The following is a 25495-nucleotide window of genomic DNA, read 5'->3' as shown; positions in this document are numbered from 1 at the left end:
AAACGCCCGTAATAAATCAAAGCTCTGAACGCGAAAGACCAACATGGCTTATCAGCGTTATAATAAAAGCATTTTCAAGCATTTTACTGAAAGATCGGTCTGAAATTGGCATGCACATAGAAAAATAGGTTTATAAGTATCGAGAAGTGCTTTTTTTCGCGATGTTAACAGTAAACGTTGTCTTATAGGTTACCAATACACTAAATGATCGCTTCAGTAGGGCTGTACTCTCTAAAAATATCATAGTTGACAGGAAGGCATGTTTTATCACTTTTTACCATTATTCAGTGTGTTATCTTGCGGAGATAATGGTAGGGCATGAATAGGTGTTCACTACTGAATCCCTGAAATATGATACACTTGAAGACTATAGTAAACCATTGCACTAGAAAAGGTTACATTCCACTAAGAAACGGCGAAAAAAAAAAGTTGCAAAAACAGTCGATTTTGATTTGTGTCAAGTTCTTTCTGCATTGTACTGAACGTATCTTTTTTTATTGCATAAATCGATTCCGCTTAGAATGGCCTTTAAGAAAAGGTATGGTTATGGGGGTCTCTATGTGCAAAATGTTGAATTTATTTTCGCTCAAAGTTGTCGCTTTTACATTGAATTATATAGGGAAACTATTTGGTGTATTATGACCTAAACGCAAAACCAGGCCTAGTCACAAAGAAGCTGTATTTACAGAAAATCATCATTTTTTTAGTGAGATATGATGCGTTTTGGCAAATTTCACGGAATAAATGCGTTTGTTTCACGAATTTAAGGAAGCATCGTGAGATTTTAAGAAAAAAATACGTTTTCAGAGGAAAATAAGAAAAAATTGTACAAAAACTCGTCTTGAGCATCTCAAATCGCAACAATTTGTGCTGAAAGAGCTCATGAACACGTTTTAATAGTTGTTTACTTCTTTTTCTACATAGCTTGTAACAATATTCCAGTATTTTGACCGATTGTAATTATTTAGGGGTAATCGTTTTACGCCTGAACGCCCGTAATAAATCAAAGCTCCGAACGCGAAAGCCACATGGCTTATCAGGCGTTATAATAAAATGCATTTTCAAGCATTTCTACGTGAAAGATCGGTCTGAAAATTGGCATGCACATAGAAAATAGGTTTATAAGTATCGAGAAGTGCTTATTTTTCGCGATGTTAACAGTAAACGTTGTCTTATAGGTTACAATACACTAAATGATCGCTTCATGTAGGGCTGTACTCTCTAAAAAAATATCATAGTTGACAGGAAGGCATGTTTTACACTTTTTACCATTATTCAGGTGTTATCTTGCGGAGATAATGGTAGGGCATGAATAGGTGTTCACTACTGAATCCCTGAAATATGATACACTTGAAGACTATAGTAAACCATTGCACTAGAAAGGTTACATTCCACTAAGAAACGGCCGAAAAAAAAAGTTGCAAAAACAGTCGATTTTGATTTGTGTCAAGTTCGTTCTTGCATTGTACATGACGTATCTTTTTTATTGCATAAATCGATTCCGCTTAGAATGGCCTTTAAGAAAAGGTATGGTTATGGGGGTCTCTATGTGCAAAATGTTGAATTTATTTTCGCTCAAAGTTGTCGCTTTACATTGAATTATATAGGGAAACTATTTGGTGTATTATGACCTAAACGCAAAACCAGGCCTAGTCACAAAGAAGCTGTATTTACAGAAAATCATCATTTTTTTAGTGAGATATGATGCGTTTTGGCAAATTTCACGGAATAAATGCGTTTGTTTCACGAATTTAAGGAGCATCGTGAGATTTTAAGAAAAAAATACGTTTTCAGAGGAAAATAAGAAAAAAATTGTACAAAAACTCGTCTTGAGCATCTCAAATCGCAACAATTTGTGCTGAAAGAGCTCATGAACACGTTTTAATAGTTGTTTACTTCTTTTTCTACATAGCTTGTAACAATATTCCAGTATTTTGACCGATTGTAATTATTTAGGGTAATCGTTTTACGCCTGAACGCCCGTAATAAATCAAAGCTCTGAACGCGAAAGCCACATGGCTTATCAGGCGTTATAATAAAATGCATTTTCAAGCATTTCTACGTGAAAGATCGGTCTGAAAATTGGCATGCACATAGAAAATAGGTTTATAAGTATCGAGAAGTGCTTATTTTTCGCGATGTTAACAGTAAACGTTGTCCGCAAAACCAGGCCTAGTCACAAAGAAGCTGTATTTACAGAAAATCATCATTTTTTTAGTGAGATATGATGCGTTTTGGCAAATTTCACGGAATAAATGCGTTGTTTCACGAATTTAAGGAGCATCGTGAGATTTTAAGAAAAAATACGTTTTCAGAGGAAAATAAGAAAAAAATTGTACAAAAACTCGTCTTGAGCATCTCAAATCGCAACAATTTGTGCTGAAAGAGCTCATGAACACGTTTTAATAGTTGTTTACTTCTTTTTCTACATAGCTTGTAACAATATTCCAGTATTTTGACCGATTGTAATTATTTAGGGTAATCGTTTTACGCCTGAACGCCCGTAATAAATCAAAGCTCCGAACGCGAAAGCCACATGGCTTATCAGGCGTTATAATAAAATGCATTTTCAAGCATTTCTACGTGAAAGATCGGTCTGAAAATTGGCATGCACATAGAAAATAGGTTTATAAGTATCGAGAAGTGCTTATTTTTCGCGATGTTAACAGTAAACGTTGTCTAAACGCAAAACCAGGCCTAGTCACAAAGAAGCTGTATTTACAGAAAATCATCATTTTTTTAGTGAGATATGATGCGTTTTGGCAAATTTCACGGAATAAATGCGTTTGTTTCACGAATTTAAGGAGCATCGTGAGATTTTAAGAAAAAAATACGTTTTCAGAGGAAAATAAGAAAAAAATTGTACAAAAACTCGTCTTGAGCATCTCAAATCGCAACAATTTGTGCTGAAAGAGCTCATGAACACGTTTTAATAGTTGTTTACTTCTTTTTCTACATAGCTTGTAACAATATTCCAGTATTTTGACCGATTGTAATTATTTAGGGTAATCGTTTTTACGCCTGAACGCCCGTAATAAATCAAAGCTCCGAACGCGAAAGCCACATGGCTTATCAGGCGTTATAATAAAATGCATTTTCAAGCATTTCTACGTGAAAGATCGGTCTGAAAATTGGCATGCACATAGAAAATAGGTTTTATAAGTATCGAGAAGTGCTTATTTTTCGCGATGTTAACAGTAAACGTTGTCTTATAGGTTACAATACACTAAATGATCGCTTCATGTAGGGCTGTACTCTCTAAAAAAATATCATAGTTGACAGGAAGGCATGTTTTACACTTTTTACCATTATTCAGGTGTTATCTTGCGGAGATAATGGTAGGGCATGAATAGGTGTTCACTACTGAATCCCTGAAATATGATACACTTGAAGACTATAGTAAACCATTGCACTAGAAAAGGTTACATTCCACTAAGAAACGGCCGAAAAAAAAAGTTGCAAAAACAGTCGATTTTGATTTGTGTCAAGTTCGTTCTTGCATTGTACATGACGTATCTTTTTTATTGCATAAATCGATTCCGCTTAGAATGGCCTTTAAGAAAAGGTATGGTTATGGGGGTCTCTATGTGCAAAATGTTGAATTTATTTTCGCTCAAAGTTGTCGCTTTTACATTGAATTATATAGTGAAACTATTTGGTGTATTATGACCTAAACGCAAAACCAGGCCTAGTCACAAAGAAGCTGTATTTACAGAAAATCATCATTTTTTTAGTGAGATATGATGCGTTTTGGCAAATTTCACGGAATAAATGCGTTTGTTTCACGAATTTAAGGAGCATCGTGAGATTTTAAGAAAAAAATACGTTTTCAGAGGAAAATAAGAAAAAAATTGTACAAAAACTCGTCTTGAGCATCTCAAATCGCAACAATTTGTGCTGAAAGAGCTCATGAACACGTTTTAATAGTTGTTTACATCTTTTTCTACATAGCTTGTAACAATATTCCAGTATTTTGACCGATTGTAATTATTTAGGGTAATCGTTTTACGCCTGAACGCCCGTAATAAATCAAAGCTCCGAACGCGAAAGCCACATGGCTTATCAGGCGTTATAATAAAATGCATTTTCAAGCATTTCTACGTGAAAGATCGGTCTGAAAATTGGCATGCACATAGAAAATAGGTTTATAAGTATCGAGAAGTGCTTATTTTTCGCGATGTTAACAGTAAACGTTGTCTTATAGGTTACAATACACTAAATGATCGCTTCATGTAGGGCTGTACTCTCTAAAAAAATATCATAGTTGACAGGAAGGCATGTTTTACACTTTTTACCATTATTCAGGTGTTATCTTGCGGAGATAATGGTAGGGCATGAATAGGTGTTCACTACTGAATCCCTGAAATATGATACACTTGAAGACTATAGTAAACCATTGCACTAGAAAAGGTTACATTCCACTAAGAAACGGCCGAAAAAAAAAGTTGCAAAAACAGTCGATTTTGATTTGTGTCAAGTTCGTTCTTGCATTGTACATGACGTATCTTTTTTATTGCATAAATCGATTCCGCTTAGAATGGCCTTTAAGAAAAGGTATGGTTATGGGGGTCTCTATGTGCAAAATGTTGAATTTATTTTCGCTCAAAGTTGTCGCTTTTACATTGAATTATATAGGGAAACTATTTGGTGTATTATGACCTAAACGCAAAACCAGGCCTAGTCACAAAGAAGCTGTATTTACAGAAAATCATCATTTTTTTAGTGAGATATGATGCGTTTTGGCAAATTTCACGGAATAAATGCGTTTTGTTTCACGAATTTAAGGAGCATCGTGAGATTTTAAGAAAAAAAATACGTTTTCAGAGGAAAATAAGAAAAAATTGTACAAAAACTCGTCTTGAGCATCTCAAATCGCAACAATTTGTGCTGAAAGAGCTCATGAACACGTTTTAATAGTTGTTTACTTCTTTTTCTACATAGCTTGTAACAATATTCCAGTATTTTGACCGATTGTAATTATTTAGGGTAATCGTTTTACGCCTGAACGCCCGTAATAAATCAAAGCTCCGAACGCGAAAGCCACATGGCTTATCAGGCGTTATAATAAAATGCATTTTCAAGCATTTCTACGTGAAAGATCGGTCTGAAAATTGGCATGCACATAGAAAATAGGTTTATAAGTATCGAGAAGTGCTTATTTTTCGCGATGTTAACAGTAAACGTTGTCTTATAGGTTACAATACACTAAATGATCGCTTCATGTAGGGCTGTACTCTCTAAAAAATATCATAGTTGACAGGAAGGCATGTTTTACACTTTTTACCATTATTCAGGTGTTATCTTGCGGAGATAATGGTAGGGAATGAATAGGTGTTCACTACTGAATCCCTGAAATATGATACACTTGAAGACTATAGTAAACCATTGCACTAGAAAAGGTTACATTCCACTAAGAAACGGCCGAAAAAAAAAGTTGCAAAAACAGTCGATTTTGATTTGTGTCAAGTTCGTTCTTGCATTGTACATGACGTATCTTTTTTATTGCATAAATCGATTCCGCTTAGAATGGCCTTTAAGAAAAGGTATGGTTATGGGGGTCTCTATGTGCAAAATGTTGAATTTATTTTCGCTCAAAGTTGTCGCTTTTACATTGAATTATATAGGGAAACTATTTGGTGTATTATGACCTAAACGCAAAACCAGGCCTAGTCACAAAGAAGCTGTATTTACAGAAAATCATCATTTTTTTAGTGAGATATGATGCGTTTTGGCAAATTTCACGGAATAAATGCGTTTGTTTCACGAATTTAAGGAGCATCGTGAGATTTTAAGAAAAAAAATACGTTTTCAGAGGAAAATAAGAAAAAAATTGTACAAAAACTCGTCTTGAGCATCTCAAATCGCAACAATTTGTGCTGAAAGAGCTCATGAACACGTTTTAATAGTTGTTTACTTCTTTTTCTACATAGCTTGTAACAATATTCCAGTATTTTGACCGATTGTAATTATTTAGGGTAATCGTTTTACGCCTGAACGCCCGTAATAAATCAAAGCTCCGAACGCGAAAGCCACATGGCTTATCAGGCGTTATAATAAAATGCATTTTCAAGCATTTCTACGTGAAAGATCGGTCTGAAAATTGGCATGCACATAGAAAATAGGTTTATAAGTATCGAGAAGTGCTTATTTTTCGCGATGTTAACAGTAAACGTTGTCTTATACGCAAAACCAGGCCTAGTCACAAAGAAGCTGTATTTACAGAAAATCATCATTTTTTTTAGTGAGATATGATGCGTTTTGGCAAATTTCACGGAATAAATGCGTTTGTTTCACGAATTTAAGGAGCATCGTGAGATTTTAAGAAAAAAATACGTTTTCAGAGGAAAATAAGAAAAAAATTGTTCAAAAACTCGTCTTGAGCATCTCAAATCGCAACAATTTGTGCTGAAAGAGCTCATGAACACGTTTTAATAGTTGTTTACTTCTTTTTCTACATAGCTTGTAACAATATTCCAGTATTTTGACCGATTGTAATTATTTAGGGTAATCTTTTTACGCCTGAACGCCCGTAATAAATCAAAGCTCCGAACGCGAAAGCCACATGGCTTATCAGGCGTTATAATAAAATGCATTTTCAAGCATTTCTACGTGAAAGATCGGTCTGAAAATTGGCATGCACATAGAAAATAGGTTTATAAGTATCGAGAAGTGCTTATTTTTCGCGATGTTAACAGTAAACGTTGTCTTATAGGTTACAATACACTAAATGATCGCTTCATGTAGGGCTGTACTCTCTAAAAAAATATCATAGTTGACAGGAAGGCATGTTTTACACTTTTTACCATTATTCAGGTGTTATCTTGCGGAGATAATGGTAGGGCATGAATAGGTGTTCACTACTGAATCCCTGAAATATGATACACTTGAAGACTATAGTAAACCATTGCACTAGAAAAGGTTACATTCCACTAAGAAACGGCCGAAAAAAAAAGTTGCAAAAACAGTCGATTTTGATTTGTGTCAAGTTCTTTCTTGCATTGTACATGACATATCATTTTATTGCATAAATCGATTCCGCTTAGAATGGCCTTTAAGAAAAGGTATGGTTATGGGGGTCTCTATGTGCAAAATGTTGAATTTATTTTCGCTCAAAGTTGTCGCTTTTACATTGAATTATATAGGGAAACTATTTGGTGTATTATGACCTAAACGCAAAACCAGGCCTAGTCACAAAGAAGCTGTATTTACAGAAAATCATCATTTTTTTAGTGAGATATGATGCGTTTTGGCAAATTTCACGGAATAAATGCGTTTGTTTCACGAATTTAAGGAGCATCGTGAGATTTTAAGAAAAAAATACGTTTTCAGAGGAAAATAAGAAAAAAATTGTACAAAAACTCGTCTTGAGCATCTCAAATCGCAACAATTTGTGCTGAAAGAGCTCATGAACACGTTTTAATAGTTGTTTACTTCTTTTTCTACATAGCTTGTAACAATATTCCAGTATTTTGACCGATTGTAATTATTTAGGGTAATCGTTTTACGCCTGAACGCCCGTAATAAATCAAAGCTCCGAACGCGAAAGCCACATGGCTTATCAGGCGTTATAATAAAATGCATTTTCAAGCATTTCTACGTGAAAGATCGGTCTGAAAATTGGCATGCACATAGAAAATAGGTTTATAAGTATCGAGAAGTGCTTATTTTTCGCGATGTTAACAGTAAACGTTGTCTTATAGGTTACAATACACTAAATGATCGCTTCATGTAGGGCTGTACTCTCTAAAAAAATATCATAGTTGACAGGAAGGCATGTTTTACACTTTTTACCATTATTCAGGTGTTATCTTGCGGAGATAATGGTAGGGCATGAATAGGTGTTCACTACTGAATCCCTGAAATATGATACACTTGAAGACTATAGTAAACCATTGCACTAGAAAAGGTTACATTCCACTAAGAAACGGCCGAAAAAAAAAGTTGCAAAAACAGTCGATTTTGATTTGTGTCAAGTTCTTTCTTGCATTGTACATGACATATCTTTTTTATTGCATAAATCGATTCCGCTTAGAATGGCCTTTAAGAAAAGGTATGGTTATGGGGGTCTCTATGTGCAAAATGTTGAATTTATTTTCGCTCAAAGTTGTCGCTTTTACATTGAATTATATAGGGAAACTATTTGGTGTATTATGACCTAAACGCAAACCAGGCCTAGTCACAAAGAAGCTGTATTTACAGAAAATCATCATTTTTTTAGTGAGATATGATGCGTTTTGGCAAATTTCACGGAATAAATGCGTTTGTTTCACGAATTTAAGGAGCATCGTGAGATTTTAAGAAAAAAAATACGTTTTCAGAGGAAAATAAGAAAAAAATTGTACAAAAACTCGTCTTGAGCATCTCAAATCGCAACAATTTGTGCTGAAAGAGCTCATGAACACGTTTTAATAGTTGTTTACTTCTTTTTCTACATAGCTTGTAACAATATTCCAGTATTTTGACCGATTGTAATTATTTAGGGTAATCGTTTTACGCCTGAACGCCCGTAATAAATCAAAGCTCCGAACGCGAAAGCCACATGGCTTATCAGGCGTTATAATAAAATGCATTTTCAAGCATTTCTACGTGAAAGATCGGTCTGAAAATTGGCATGCACATAGAAAATAGGTTTATAAGTATCGAGAAGTGCTTATTTTTCGCGATGTTAACAGTAAACGTTGTCTTATAGGTTACAATACACTAAATGATCGCTTCATGTAGGGCTGTACTCTCTAAAAAAATATCATAGTTGACAGGAAGGCATGTTTTACACTTTTTACCATTATTCAGGTGTTATCTTGCGGAGATAATGGTAGGGCATGAATAGGTGTTCACTACTGAATCCCTGAAATATGATACACTTGAAGACTATAGTAAACCATTGCACTAGAAAAGGTTACATTCCACTAAGAAACGGCCGAAAAAAAAAGTTGCAAAAACAGTCGATTTTGATTTGTGTCAAGTTCTTTCTTGCATTGTACATGACATATCTTTTTTATTGCATAAATCGATTCCGCTTAGAATGGCCTTTAAGAAAAGGTATGGTTATGGGGGTCTCTATGTGCAAAATGTTGAATTTATTTTCGCTCAAAGTTGTCGCTTTTACATTGAATTATATAGGGAAACTATTTGGTGTATTATGACCTTACATCTTTAACAAGTAATAATATTTAAGTCGAGACGGCAAGTTGAGTCGGTCTCAACTGAAATGAGATTTAAAGGGATCTTTTCACAGATTTTGGCATGTATTAAAGTTCATCATTAAATGCTTTATATTGATCAATTTAAACATTGGATCTAAAAAGCTGCAATAAAAAACAAGAATAAATTTTAAAAAAGAAAAAAGTAACCCTCAACAGGGCTCGAACCACTGACACCAGGAGTAAAAGTCTAAGGCTTAGACCACTCAATCATCCGTGCTCATAAAATGAATGATGTATTTTATACTTCATATAGCAATCCTCGTAGTGTCATACAATATAACGACAACAGCAGAACTATCCAAATTAGTAAATCGTTTCTCGTTGGAACGCTTTATTATTTTCAGGTTTGTAAATCGTCAAAAGATGCAAATATTGGATTTTTAGAGCCTGTTAAATGTTCAGTGTTACCGTTTCCTCACAAATATCATAACTACAACGAACATTTGCTTATCTGAAACCATTTTTTGTATTTATCACATTACCAAAACGTGAAAAGGCATCTTTAATATTATAATACATGTATAGGTATGTTTAATTAAATGGTGACTGCAAAATTGCGAACCGTCTGTTCTTTTTTCTGGGTAGGTTTTATTACGCCACATTTGTCGTGTATTTACATCGTCGATACTCGCGTTCGGTGATACCTGCTATTCATATTGAAATCGGTGTATGTTGAAGTTTGCCTCGCTCTGGAAAAAAACTGGTCTTGATTCAAGTGCGTAAAGCGACATCCCAGATTAGCCTGTGCAGTCGGTCTGTGATTAGCCTGTGTGGGATTATCTAGAACGAAACTTAACGCACACGCATTAAGCCCCGTTTTCCCACAGCGCGGCGCAATTTTTAATGGCCGTTTTCAAAAAAGTTGGGGACGTGCGGAATACGCAACATACCGATTAAATGCAACGACATTATGATGTAAGTACTCTAAAGGATATATGCTTCAAATACACAACTATACCAAATCATTAGTTATTGTCCGATTTCCTATGCGGTTTGTTGGCATGTTGCTCGGTTAACATTTTCTTGTTCAAACCTTATGTTTAGTGTGTTTACGAGCTGATGCTTTATGTAAACCGATTCTTAACACACACACAAATAAAACATAAAAAAAATGGAAAACTGGACTTCAGGCAAGGGCTTCCAGTATCGTCCCGTGTTATTACGTGCGGGCTTCCGTTTAATTGAATTTTTCGTGTAAAAGAAGTCTCTTTTGGGCAAACATCCAATTTAGGAGGAAATTCAGAACGAGTCTCAAATATACCCATATACTCTGTCTTATAAAAACATAACGGCTGATATGAGGTGCAATTTAATATTTAGCCCACAACAAAACGTCACTTATGATGAATACTTTCATAAAATAACGTATACGTGAGATATTGTTTTAATTCGTATCGAATTCGATCATTTAGGTTGATTGGAAATGATTAAATCTTTTCAAAAAATGTAACGTGCACGTTTAGTGTAAATGTAATTTTAATGAGTTGTTAGAATAATTATTATTATTATTTTACATTGCTTAATATTACATTGTTATAATTTGAATTTATTTGTGTTTAGACAATCGTCTACGTCTACGCATTCGTCGTCGTATGTATGAGAATAAATTGGTAAAAAGACGCACGTCTCCACGATGATTTGTTCCAAATGAACTGAATTGCATACAGTCTTTGTTACGTCTTTGTTATAAACGTCAATGACATCGAACGTCATGGTTACAACGTCGGGCATGTTTTGTCAAAGAGTGCCACTTTCGGATGTGTAAGTAAGGATTCAGTTATGTTTTAATTGTAAGGTTAACAACGATCATATGTGGACGAAAAGAAATCAGCACGAACATAAATATATACCAAAAATGACGTAATAAATGTAGATTTGTCAAGAGAAGAATCAGACTTTGTTACACTTTGGGACTTTTCTAACGCATCACTTTTCAAACTTGAATATCTCAGTTATGAGAAAAGACATTTATTTAAAATTTTACATACGATCATTTGACTATATTCTATGCAAGCTCACGATAAAATCATTCTTTCGTGACGATTGGACGCTTTAGCACGTGGACTAGGAGTAGTTCCATATTTTTGCACGTGGAAATGTTGAAACGCGATTTAATTCTATTTTTATTTCTCTTTAATTATTTTAGGAGGGTTCTTACAGAAGGAAAACATAAAATTAATTTACAAAACAATATAGCTCGTATGAATATTCAGGAGCACAATCGCGCACTTTGTATTTTAAAGACTACCTATCCCACTTGCTAAAGCATCTGATCGTCACGGATGAATGATTTTATCGTTAGCTTGCACATATTGTAGTCAAATAATCACATGTGCAATTTTAAATAAATATATTTACTCATTACTGAGCTATATTAGTTTTAAAATGTATTGCGTTAGAAAAATCACCAATTGTTGTAAATGGCGATATACATGTTATTCCGATTTAATTTCAATTTCATAATACTAGGTAAGGTTTTACACAAGGAAAACATAACAGTAATGAAAGAAAAACAATATGGCTCGTATCAATTAAATTTTCAGGAATTATCAGATATGTGTAGAATTATCCATGGTCCAAATTTCAACACAAGCCGTTCAAAAATAAGGGAGCTATATTGATATGATAAAGTGCTGTATTAGAAAAGTTTTAACGTACACTCGAAGGTTGTTGATAGAAACATGTTGCCTTTATTGTGTGTGTTTTTTCACTGAATTTATAAATATATGACCAGCGCTCTAGAAAAACGGCGCTTAATGCACGTGAGTAAAGTGTTGTCCCCGATAAGACTGTCAGCACTGGCTTATCAGACACAACACCTCCCGCTTAAACTGGATTTTCCTTTTTAAACGAAAACTTGCATAACAGCGGAAAGAGTCGTCCCTGATTAGCCTGTGAAGTCCACATCTGGGATTACACTATACGCAGCATATTCATTTTCCCCATTTTTCAAGAGTGCGCCTCATTTTTTCACTTAGCTCGATTTTGTTAACATAAAAAATTCTATACTTCATTGTAAATCAAATAATAACATATGAATGTCATAATAGATCGTCATCGCAAAGTACTGTAACGTTACACAATGATATAATGTAGACACGGAACCATTTAAGAAATTTGGAATGTTTACAACTAATTAATAAAATAAATGACTAGTAAATATATTTAGTCCAAAAGTCTTACGATCAGAGTTTTTGCTTGTAAATGGAATTGTATTATCCGATAATACATAAACATTTTGCTATGAAATGCGAAAATACAAGTTAATATATAGCCACGAATTGCTAGATTACAGGTTACATTATTTGAATGAAGGATTATCGTACTGATGTTTACTATTATTAAACGTGTCTACTACCAAAACTTATTATTATAATCATTTTTATATGCTAAAATGTTAACAATAATATTGGGAATATTTAAAAATGCATTAATCAGGAATCAAACTGTTTTCTGGGGAGATAAATCAAGCGTACTGGGCGATTCAGAGCCCTGTCCGTCACTACAAATAGTTCACATTCTACACGCTATCATTTAAACACCGAGAAGTCACTTGTTCGCTCCCGACAGTGGGAACGTTCTGTCTTCATCTCCCCAAAAGACACCAAGTACTGATGAAACCAGGAAACGGACTCGAGAGCGTTACGATAAGTCTGGGGCTGTTCACGCAATCGAGATACAATAAATATGTTTGAACTAAACACTGTCAGTAATGCAGATTGTATTGCTAGCCAAATTATCAATTAAAATGTTAACAAATGCTTCATAATTTTATTTATTTTGATTGACTTTTTATCCATAAACGAAGCGATGTCAAGATTGAAATCTATTTTTATGAATATATGACTTCCTTTTATTTATAAAGAATAATGTATTTGGTTTTTGGCTTTTAAAATGCGGTTCCGTTGCCTAGGTAATGCCAACATCTAGCCAGGCGCTCATACTTAAGAAAGGCGTACTGACGGAGGATGAAGAGCGACCGACGTCGTCGGGACATAAGATTATTTTTCACTTACAACGCAATTATTTGAAATTAACGCAAAATTATTTGAAATTAACGCAGTGTTTTTGTCACGCGTTTTCATGTAATATGTTTGCCTCATTTTAATAAATGTCCGCCCCTTCAAATTGTATGATCGTTTTCTTCTTCAATAATTAAGCTACGTTACTATGTTTTTCACACTGTTTTCTGCCTCTTAAGCCGGTCCAGCCCTCTTGGTTTCAGTGACGCGGCAACGCCGGATGATCTAGCTGGCCAGGACGCCAATGTCATGCGCAGTGACAACATCGACCGGATCGCTCCAAGTCTGCACATTCGCAGTGACGACATCGACCGGATCGCCCCAAGTCTGCACATGCACAGTGACAACATCGACAGGATCGCCCCAAGTCTGCACATGCGCAGTGACAACATCGACCGGATCGCCCCGAGTCTGCACATGCGCAGTAACACACCACCTAGTCGTCCGAACGCCGCAGTTTTCAGTTTCCGGAACAACGCAAACGTGTCCCACTCGAAGGTAAAAAATAATTAAGACTCCACTTACACGACCGCATCTTTTTAACATTGTATGTCCAGTTTTTGATAATGTTCTCAAACAACGTAACTTATTTAGTCCTGTAATGTTGGTAAAAAAAAAGAATTTAAGTTGTATCTACCACCTACTGATGATACTTTAAGTGATGCTCGATTGGTCAATTTAGACTGCACCCGAGTATTATTCCCGCCATAAATCCGACGTCGTAAAACGCGCTACGGAATGCTAAACAAAATTATCTTTGAAGAAAAACTCAACATACCTTTTAGGCAGGAGTATCGATAATATAGTGGCTATTTTTCAGAATATTGACATAAATATGAACATTATTAATATTAAAAAATAGCCGACAACGATCAATTTAGCGTTAGAATTCCCGTGTGCGAGTTACTATATTCACCGTATCCGGGGTACATTTAAGTATACTTAAGCGTACTTGGGGTACAGTTAAGTAGTACCCGAGTCGCCAATGACCAATCGAGCATAAGTGACACAAATCATACAATGTATTAAAATTGCAAAGACGCACCTTGATTTAAATATATCCTTCATAACGAGTAAATAATAATTGTATAATTGTAAACTACATATGTACTAGCCACGGATCGTATATTGACAGGAGTTGAATCGAGTATTTGACCCTTACTGTAGTAAATTAAATTGTATGCAAAAACTAACCATCCGATTTTATTGGTTTAAACATTATCTTGTTGCTTATTAATTCCTCTTTCAAAAATATAACTTTTAGTATATTTCCGATGTTATTAATGGATTTATAGCGCGTTAAACACAAAAAATAAACATTTTATGTTTTACCCCCGTGCGTTTAACCGTGTCGTAACTTAGTCACGTGACTGGAAGCTATCAATTTACGCACATCGAAGCGCCGTGGTTATACATTTGGATGTACCCATATATCATTAGAAAGCCTACGGTTTGTAGCTTTCAGATATATAAATATATATATACATAAAGTTTTTTTTCTGATTTGGACAGCGAGTTATAACTTTAACTTTTGCAAATATCATACTGTGTTAGAATCTAGATTACGGTTAACATGTCGTACTTTATACCGATTTAAAGCGTTTATAATTGGAGTTCGGTTTTTAAAACTACATCTTGCTTAGAAGAATAGAATTATGTATACGATAGAAAAAAGGGTTTAAAAATGAAAGTAAATAAGGAATGAAGGCGTACGAAAGTAGCGCGCGATCCTAACGCTCCGAACGTTTGGAGTTTTATAATCTAGGTTGACATGTTCTTACTTTATACCGATTTGTAGCGTTTTTATGTGGAGTTCAGTTTTAAAAATTTCATCTTGCGTTAGAGAATAAAATTCTGTATACGATAGAAATATCTGCAATAACCACTGTTGCTGCTGCTAGTATAACTTCTAATTATAATTATGAGGAAAATTAAATAAAGAATGCTTCTACTACAACAACCAGTATATCCAGTAATACTACTATTACTGCGTCTATTGCTGCTGTTACTGCTTTGACAACTACCCCTACTACAACCAATACTTATAAAATCACGAACAGGTGCAGTACCTAATACAGACTCAACTCCATGTTCCGGTGCGAAGTATCCAGTTTGATCCCCTCGATATCCGGTCATCGCGACCAGGTGTCGAATCCCGCTGGGTCGTCAAATTTTGTACTACAGCGGATGTGGCAAAACCTAAACATGTCGGGACTTCTGGTGGACACGGACCGGCTGGTGTTTGACCAGCACGATGACGTCACTAGGCGCAAAACCGCGGCGTATAGAAACTACATGGAGGTTGTTAACGCCCATGCCGTGATAGCGGCGTCTGCCGATAACGCAGTGCGCGGGAAACTTAAACGCGCAGTTTCCAGCGGTCGATGTCACTCAAGACATTAAAGATATTATGAAGATAACTAAATGCAAGTGACTTTTTGAAACTATGTGACTATGTCGTTATGTTAATTAAGGTTGTTTGGGATATGTACACTAGCATGTACCAACAGTGACTCGATTAGTAGAATACTTACATAAACGCCATTTAATTTCAAACATCCACAATACGCTTCCCTTTTGTTGTCGAAGTTTTTCTTTGTTTTGAATACTTAGTAATAGAATACATGTATTGATAATACTTACTTTTAACATATTGAATCATTCCCCACTTCAAACACAAAGTTATATCATGTATACATAAAACATATTTAGAACAAATATTTATCAGCTTTGTTGTCAAGACATTTAAGTTTAAAGCCCTCCCCGTCAGACAAATTGTGTGGACAAATTTGTGGACGGACCTACGAACTGACAGACAGACATGATGATGGACAGAGGGTTAGCCTACGGCCACCTATATCAGAACACATCTCTGAACACACAGTCGTGTGTTGTTTTTTTGGATCCCTACAAACAAAACAATGTATTTGATTTTGTAACAATATATACAATGAACAAATATGACATGACACACATATAATATTTATACTATAAAAACAGCATATTAAGTATATCTGCAAAACGAGATTTTGGTACCAAATATATATTTATAACTTATTATGTACCATAATATCTTTCCCTATACCAATTTTGTTTACACCCTATACAAAAAACAATATGTGATTTAAGAGTCCAGCTCTATACCATAAGCCATACATACCAATGTTTTTACACCCTATACAAAAAAACAATATGTGATTTAAGAGCCCAGCTCTATACCATAAGCCATACATACCAATGTTTTAACACCCTATACAAATAACAATATATGATTTAAGAGCCCAGCTCTATACCATAAGCCATACATACCAATGTTTTTACACCCTATACAAATAACAATATATGATTTAAGAGCCCAGCTCTATACCATAAGCCATACATACCAATGTTTTTACACCCTATACAAATAACAATATATGATTTAAGAGCCCAGCTCTATACCATAAGCCATACATACCAATATTTAACACCCTATACAAATAACAATATATGATTTAAGAGGCCAGCTCTATACCATAAGCCATATATACCAATGTTTTTACACCCTATACAAATAACAATATATGATTTAAGAGCTCAGCTCTATACCATAAGCCATACATACCAATGTTTTTACACCCTATACAAATAAAAATATATGATTTAAGAGCCCAGCTCTATACCATACGCCATACATACCAATGTTTTTACACCCTATACAAATAACAATATATGATTTAAGAGCCCAGCTCTGGAATAACGGGTCTAAATGCATGTGTGAAAAGTGTCGTCCCAGATGAGCCTGGACAGTATGCATGTGTGAAAAGTGTCGTCCCAGATTAGCCTGGGCAGTATGCATGTGTGAAAAGTGTCGTCCCAGATGAGCCTGGGCAGTATGCACCCGCTTGTCAGGGATGACTCTTTCCACTTCAATTGTATCAAAAATTAACCCGGAAAGTATCACCCATGATAAGCCAATGCAGACTGCACAGGCTAATCTGGCACTACACTTCACGCACATACACAAATCCCAGTTTTGCCCAGAGCAAGGCTCAAATAAACAATTCAAACTTATCCCTCAACATTGTTTCATTCATAAAATCTTACATTTAAACAAACACAAATAATAACAGACATACTGATAAGGAAAGAACACTAGCTGTGGTTATTTGATACAAGTAAAATTCTTTGGTTGCTCACTTGTAAAGATTCCCACATAAAAGGCAAAAGATACAAAACACTTGTTGGAAATTGTGACTTATGCAATTCATGATGAAAGTAAGTTACCCCATATACTTTAACGGAATGGAGATAGTGGGCATTATACACATATTGATACAGGAAAGTTGATTTTTTTACCTATTTAAAAAAGAGCTAGATTGCTAAATATGTGATTTTATCAATTGACTTAAATTAACACACCAAGCAATAATCTATAGAAAAATATATCGATGAAAATAATCCTTATATCACACAGGGCTAGAATGATTTGTATTTTGCAAAAAAAACCTACTGAATAGTGGCAAGGTTTAGTATATGTTAATATATACTGTTATCACTCCTAACAAAATCGTTGTTAAAGCACAAACAATGTATATGCGTGTTTCAATTACTCAAAATGCTTTATAAAATAGTCATTTGTGGAAAAATGTTGTGTTTTATGACGTAATGAGAAATAACAACAAAGCCAAGCAAACTATTTTCTATACATATCTCACCAGCTTGATTAGTAAATAGCAGAACCATTAAAATGTAATAAACTGTAAACGTATATATATATATATATATATATATATAATTAATATATATATATATATATATATATATATATATATATATTCACACATATGGCCAGTTACGGGGTCTCTGATTTAGAAATAGGTTATGGGGTTCCCACTTTAAATACATGTATCTCCATACCCTTTTTTATCCGATATAAACACGAATTAAGGTATATAGGGGTACCTACTATTATTATTGTATATAAATACGTCATTTATTTAACGTCTTATACAAGGAAATATATAGCGAACTTATTTGCGAGGTATATACAATTTCAATTTCAGACCTGATTGTGGTTTTCGATTTAAGACCTTATTGTGAGATTTGATTGCATTACCTCCCCTACACCCCCCTCATAGTAATTAAAGGAGCCTAGATTGCGGGGTTGTATATAGACCCCGTTTTTTATATTGACCTCGTAAGTACAGTCTGAAAACTACAGAGACCGCGTAACTGGCACTATGTATTGGTATATATATATATATATATATATATATATATATATATATATATATATATATATATATATTTGCCTTGCTTTGGAAGAAAAGGCGTAATCATGTGTGTGTAAAGTGTCGTCCCAGATTAGCCTAAGCAGCACAGGGTTATGAGGGACGACAAAAGTCCTCTACATTACGTATTATCAATGGTAGACTAGGCGATAGTTGTAAACCCACATTTTTCTCAAATAACGGTTCTTCAGTGATTGATTATCTGTTGACTACAGAAAGCAATTTTCCATTGTTAGCAAACTTTACTGTTTGTGATTTTAACGAATGGAGCGATCATGCACCATTGCAGTTTTCATTGTATTGTAATAATTATTCGCCTTGTTATGATGCTTTCACTGATGTTAAATATCAATGGGACAATACATTTCGAGATGAATTTCGTTCAGGAATTATTTCTCGACTTCCCGTATTGACAGAAATTGTTGAAAATATTGATTGTACAAGTAAACTTTCAATTAACGTAGCTGTAGAAAAATTTACTACTACAATCCGGAACGTTGCGGATCCGTTGTTTTTAAAATCTCGTGTTTACAAAAATAAACCCACGTTCTTTGTTGACAGTTGTATAAAACACGCTGATTGGTTTGACAACGAGTGTATAATTGCTCGAAATCAATACCATGACGCTTTACGATGTTTTAATTGTATTAAGTCTGATATAAATAGGAAAACGTTGTGTGAAAAGAAAAGTATTTATAAGCAATTAATTAACAAAAAGAAAAGAGATGCATTTAAACGAAAAATGATAGAAATTGAAAATTTAAAGAGTAAAAAGCCGAAGGAATTTTGGAAATATTTTAAATCTAAAAACAAAATAAATGGCAATAAAATTTCAATACATGCATTCAAGGATTATTTTGAAAATTTGAGTAATACTATTAATCATACTAATAATGCCGAAGCTGAAGAATTTTGTTCAAATAATAATTTTAATGAGGAAAATTGTACTTTTCCAGAACTAGATCAGCCGATAACATTAGATGAAGTTAGGAATGCAGTTAAACGCTTAAAACGTAATAAAGCGGCTGGTAGTGACTTTATTTTAAATGAATATTTTCTTGAAAGTTTGGATATTTTATCAAATCATTTATGTGACATGTTCAATAGTATTTTAGTTTCTGGCTTTTTCCCCGATCAGTGGACAGAAGGAGTTATCATACCTCTTCATAAAAAAGGCTCTGTTGATGATGTTAGTAATTATAGAGGGATAACACTTGTTAGTTGTTTTTCTAAGTTGTTTACAGCCATTTTAAACAAACGTATCGAATCGTTTTGTGAAGACAATGCTAAAATTTCTGATGCCCAATTTGGATTCAGAAAAGGATGTTCAACTGTTGATGCTATTTATATCTTGTTGTCTGTTGTGCAGCATTATTTAAATGAAAACAAACGTTTGTATGTTATTTATGTTGATTTGCTCAAATGTTTTGATAGTATATATCGCAATGCATTATGGTTAAAAATGTATAAATCTGGTGTACAAGGTAAACTTTTGAGAATAATTAAGAATATGTATGAAAATGTTAAATCTTGTGTCAAGTCGTGTACATCATATTCTGAATACTTTAGTTATGCTGTCGGTCAAAGACAAGGGGAGGTAATGTCCCCGATTCTTTTTTCACTGTTTGTAGAAGATTTGGAACTATTTTTGCAAGATAGCACATTGTCTGGCCTAAATATAGACGACATAACCTTAATTTTATTATTATTTGCGGATGACATGGCTATTCTAGGTAAATCCCCAGAAGAAGTACAGAACCACTTAGATAACCTATATGTCTATTGTAATACATGGGGGCTTAATGTGAATACTTCAAAAACAAAAATAATGGTTTTTCGTAAAAGGGGTAAAATTCGAAATGATGAAAAATGGACATATAATGGCCAAGATATAGAAATCGTAGATAATTTTAATTATCTCGGCACTGTTTTAAATTACACTGGTAGTTTCACTTTAAATCAAGAACATTTGGTTGGAAAAGCCCTTAAGGCTATGAATATTTTACTCTATAAATGTAAGCAGTATGATCTTAAACCGAAATTATTTTGCCAGTTGTTTGATTCTTTTGTTGGATCTATTTGTTGTTATGCCTCTGAAATATGGGGTTTCAATAAATCAAAAGAGATCGAACGCATTAATTTAAAATTTTGCAAGAGATTGTTAAATGTGAAAATAAGCACATGTAACGCTACAGTTTATGGTGAGCTAGGCAGATATCCATTATATGTAAATAGATACGTACGCATTGTTAAGTATTGGTTAAAAATTATTAACAGTAAAAATATTATAATACAAACTGTGTATATTCAAGCATTAAATGATTGTAATAAGGGATGCAACAATTGGGTTGCAAATGTTAAACAATTGTTAAACGATTACGGATTTTCCTATGTTTTTGAAGCAGCAAATATAACTAATAGTCATGCTTTTGTTTGTGAATTTAAATGCAGAATTATTGATACCTTTAAGCAAGAATGGTTTGGTGATATGAATAGAGTTTCTACTCTAGATATGTATAGAATGTTTAAAACTACTCTTGAATATGAAAACTATTTAGATTTATTACCCAAGAGTCTACGTTTATACTTTGTGAAATTAAGGGCTTCCGCCCATCCATTGAGAATTCAGACAGGAAGATACTCACGCAACAATATCCCCCGTGAAGAACGTTATTGCCTTTGTTGTAATCAACGAGATATAGAGGATGAATTCCATTTTATTTGTGTTTGTTCATGTTACCGTTTTCTACGGCAAAAATTCATTAAACGTTTTTATTTCGTGAATCCATCGGTTGTTAAGTTCCATAGTTTATTAACATCAACTTGTAAATTTGAAATATTTAACGTGTGTAAATATGTTAAGGAAGCATTATCTGTACGAAATGCTATTTTAAATAATACCACTGAATTATAGTTTGACTTTCTTCAAAGAAGTGTATGTATCACTTTGCAGTCACTGATAGTATTTGTAATACTTTGTCCTTACTGCCTTTAACATTATTATGTTTCTCCTTGTCAAAATCGTTGTTTATCTCTGTTCTTATTTTGTTTAGAAATGTCATTTTATTGAATTTAGTTCTGAAATGTCATTTTACTTACTAACATATATACATCATTATATTGATTTGGTTACCTACTATAGTATAAGGATACGTGACATTACTTTATTTATAATTATATGCATTAAAGACGATGTACTTATGTATAAGTCTTAATAAACTGTCTGTTCTGTTCTGTTCTGTTCTGACGACACTCTCCCCAAAACCAACCAATCTTCGTTTTCTTTAACTTTTTCACACAGTGTGATTGCCTTTTTATATTTAACTCTTTTGTCATTATAACGCCATCACGCCAAAAAAATGACGTCATTTCACTGTAAAAAGGTTACAAGTATGGAACCTGTTCACTGTTATTTTTCAGTATCAGTTGTAATTCATCGATATTTCCATAGTTACTTTTTTTCTTCAAACATTATGATGAGCGAAAATTAATCTGGTTGCATTTAATTTATGTGTAGCATATTCTGATTATTATATGGTAGTATATAACAGTTAAAGTACATACAAAAAGTGTGGTAACTTTCTCGCAAAATAACGCAGCGTTTTAAGCATAACTACATTTTAGTAAATCTCAATTGCCATAAGTGTTGTCATAAATTATAACCACACAGTTATAATCACTTTGCTTCGAAATAATAAACCAGAATAACTTCATGTTTTATTTGAATGGTACAAGCCGGACGTTGACATTTCCGGTTGAAACGCGCAATAGAAAAATGCTCGAAGCAGACTAGTATTATTATTCCGCATAAAATGGATTTTGGCTAGCAAGAGACTAACATTAAAATGTAAAATAGCTTATCTGGGACGACACTTTACGCACATTCGTTAATTCCCGATTTTCACTGAGGGAAGCTCATTAATAATTTATTTATTCTACAGTGCAAAAATACTCAAAAACGAAGTAAAAGTTTAATTTTGTTCAATATTTGTATATTTAAATTTCTGTTTTGCTTATATAACTAATATATTCGCGATTGAACTTTAACGAAATATTAAGTTCATGCAGTTAGCTCCGTTTTTCCAGAACGAGGCTTAATTGCATCGTGATTGAATACAATCGCCGGGCTTAAGTCTCTGCGAAAGTGCTTAACGAAATCCGTCCCAATATTAAATTAGTGTCTAAGGGATATTAGATATATGTCAGCTGTCCATTCGACCTGAAGACAGCGATATTAATGCTGAGAATGATTCGGTACTACGTATGGAACGAGTCTAGAATAATTGATGCAGCATACAGTAGCTTGCAAATTCCGTTGAGGGATTCGACGTCGACACATGTGAGGAGGACCGCCAGAGAAATATCTTCTAATTAAATAAATAATGATTTGTCGTGTTCATTTGGTAAAATGTTTTGAGTTACACAATACAACTTTTCGAAAAATGGCATTTAATATGTTGAGAATAACTGAACATGTACTTACACAACCATACTGTTTTGAATAGTAATAACTAATTACAACAGAAAGTACACAGATTAAATAAAATACTGATTTCCCTGGGATTCGAATCCGAGCCCAATGTAAGCAAAAGATAATGCGCTGCCACTGAGCCAGGCGGGCTTTTATATTCATTACCGAAATATAAACCGAATTTTAGGACTACACGCATTATTCAAACAATTTTATTATTTTGCCTATTTCGTTTCGTTTTCTCGAATAATGAACAATTCGCTTCCGCTCACTTGACGGGAGCCCTTATTAACTTGTCGGGAGCCCTAATTAACGTGTCTGGAATCCTAATTAACGTGACGGGTTTCCGGTCCGCTGAATTGGCTGCAGCCATCAGTTTCCGGCAAGTAGATCCGCCGCCAATTTAATTTCTGGAGAATCGATCTTAACTTTCTCAATACGGTCGGGTTTAAATTTTGGCAAAAAAAGGAAAGTTCTCAATCACGCTTTTCCATAATAATTGTCAGAGATTTGTGAAGGTTGCTGGTTGAAGGAAAGTCGATGGATGAGGGTACATTGACGCACATCAATCATGTACCACTAATTGTGGTGTTGCTATCAGTATCCATGGAAACCTTTGTCAACCTCTGTCCTGGGTTGAAATTACGCTATCTGTCACAGATCACATTCGCGCGTTTCTAAAGAATGATAAATGAATATTGAATAATGAAAACATATACAATTTGTTAAATTAATGTTTTCGATGCAATTCGCAATGATTAGAATGATTAGAACATAGCGACGATTGGTGGTCTTGGTCGTAACTCAATGAATAGAACATAGCGACGATTGGTGGTCTTGGTCGTAACTCGTTAAAGAGCCAATGTTTGAGAGATTACAAGAAATCATTTAAAAAAAGCATCCGTTTTAATCAAAGGGTACACTATTTATATCGTAAGAAATGCATTTAATTATGGCAATGCTCAAAAGCGCGAAGATGTCGGTGGGGGTGTTCGTGGTGGCTGGGAGCTGGTAGGGGGCGGTTATGGTGGTTTTTGCTGTGGTGGTAAAATTGTTGCTGGAGGTGGTTTCGATAAGAACAGGGGTTGATGGTTGTGCTGGTGGTTGTGGAGGGTGGTGATAGTGGTGGTGATAATGGTCGCGGTGGTGATAATGGTCGCGGTGGTTTTTGGTGATAGCGGTGGACGTTGTTGTAGTGGCTGTTGAGATGCGTTGGTAGTTGTGGGAGAGTGGAAGTGGTCGTGGTAATATCAGAAGCGGGGGAGGTAATTGAGTTTGTGGCGGTTCTAGCTGAGGGCGGGGAGGGTCGGTGTAATTGGTGGTTGTTGTGGTTATAGTTGTGATGCTGTAGTGGTGGTGATGGCCATGGTGGTGAAGTTGAGGTGTGTTGGTGGTGTGGTGGACGAGATGGGACGGTTGTGGTTGTGGTGGCAACTGGTGTTGGAGTCGGAGTTAGCGGTGCTGTTTTAGTGATGATGGTGGTGGTGGTTGAGACAAGGCCCCACACATATGTTCAGATCACGGTGTTAAAAGGACTTATGACGAGTTAGGATCGTAATTTCAGTGTGTGTTATTGATGTTTTATCTGGTTGTGTAATTGTTTTTATTCAAAATATTTTTTGTAAAAAAATAACATAAAACAATATATATAATCTGAAGAAGTTACAACGACTTTTTTTTAAACAATTGACCTCTGTCGGGTTTTTCGTGAGTAATTTATGCTTGTAAAAAGCGAACATTTGATGTAAGGGAGGCTATCGTGGTGCGCTTACGAAGTCATTAATGCGAAGTGCTTTCCCTTCTTAATATGTATATTTAAACTTGTATAATTGCGAGCAACACAGATAAACGAGACATTTGTACAAGCATGCAATATATATTTATATTTTTGCAAATTATGTTTTTGATCAATTATATTACGCTTTAATAGAACTATGTACGCAAAATTGCATGTTTGAGTCGGAACCTAAAAACCAAATTCCCGAAGGCAATTGCGAACAAGCGTTGAGCATCGATTAAAAAACAGAAAAAACAAACATATACAATCACGCACAGAAAAAAAGAGAATGTACTTCTGGTACGGAATTATAACCACCATTAATTCAAACTACCGACCCAAACATAAGGACCCAGTGATAGTTTTATATGTCTCCTATAGTTTGTCAAAATAAAAAGACTAACTTTGATTTCACAAAAATATAACAACTATAAGAGATAATATGTTTTCAATAAACATGGACTAACAAATTCAAAAACATTTACACAACGTGAAATAATTTATATAATTCGTATCGGAAACTACATTTCCCGATGTTGGACCGATTTGAGCGTTAGTGCGCCGTGAGAAACGATCCAAACTTGGAAAATTAAGTGCTTGTCTAATGACGCTCTGGGAAAACGGCGTTTAATGCATGTGCGTAAATTGTCATCCAACATAAGTATGTGCAGTCTGCACAGTTTTACCACAGACGGCCTATCTGGATGTTCGTTTAGAAGAGAGTTCCTTTAAAGGACTGAACGGACATG

General features: G+C 34.5%; 2 protein-coding genes across 6 annotated transcripts in view; one reads left to right on the top strand and one right to left on the bottom strand.

Annotated features, from left to right (window-relative positions):
• The window catches only part of LOC127875434 (uncharacterized), a 666243-nt gene that overhangs the window by 554674 nt on the left and 86074 nt on the right, over positions 1-25495 (bottom strand). The gene's annotated exons all lie outside the window — the stretch shown is intronic.
• On the top strand, positions 10887-15947 carry LOC127875539 (uncharacterized). Of its 5 annotated transcripts, none has more exons than XM_052420561.1 (3): positions 10887-10964; positions 13429-13723; positions 15286-15947. In XM_052420561.1, exons 1-3 carry the CDS (start codon positions 10900-10902, stop codon positions 15469-15471), a joined length of 546 nt encoding a protein of 181 aa, XP_052276521.1. In that variant the 5' UTR covers positions 10887-10899; the 3' UTR covers positions 15472-15947. The 5 variants fall into 5 exon arrangements, 3 of the variants coding, with proteins under 3 accessions (XP_052276521.1, XP_052276523.1, XP_052276522.1); XR_008047464.1 differs by having other exon boundaries at positions 10889-10964; positions 13117-13723; XM_052420563.1 differs by having other exon boundaries at positions 10892-10968.

The sequence above is a fragment of the Dreissena polymorpha genome, chromosome 1 (genome assembly GCF_020536995.1).
Source record: "Dreissena polymorpha isolate Duluth1 chromosome 1, UMN_Dpol_1.0, whole genome shotgun sequence".
In the NCBI taxonomy this organism is placed as follows: domain Eukaryota; kingdom Metazoa; phylum Mollusca; class Bivalvia; order Myida; family Dreissenidae; genus Dreissena; species Dreissena polymorpha.
The sequence above is the reverse complement of the archived record's forward strand: the minus strand, read 5'-3'. Positions and strand labels throughout refer to the sequence as shown.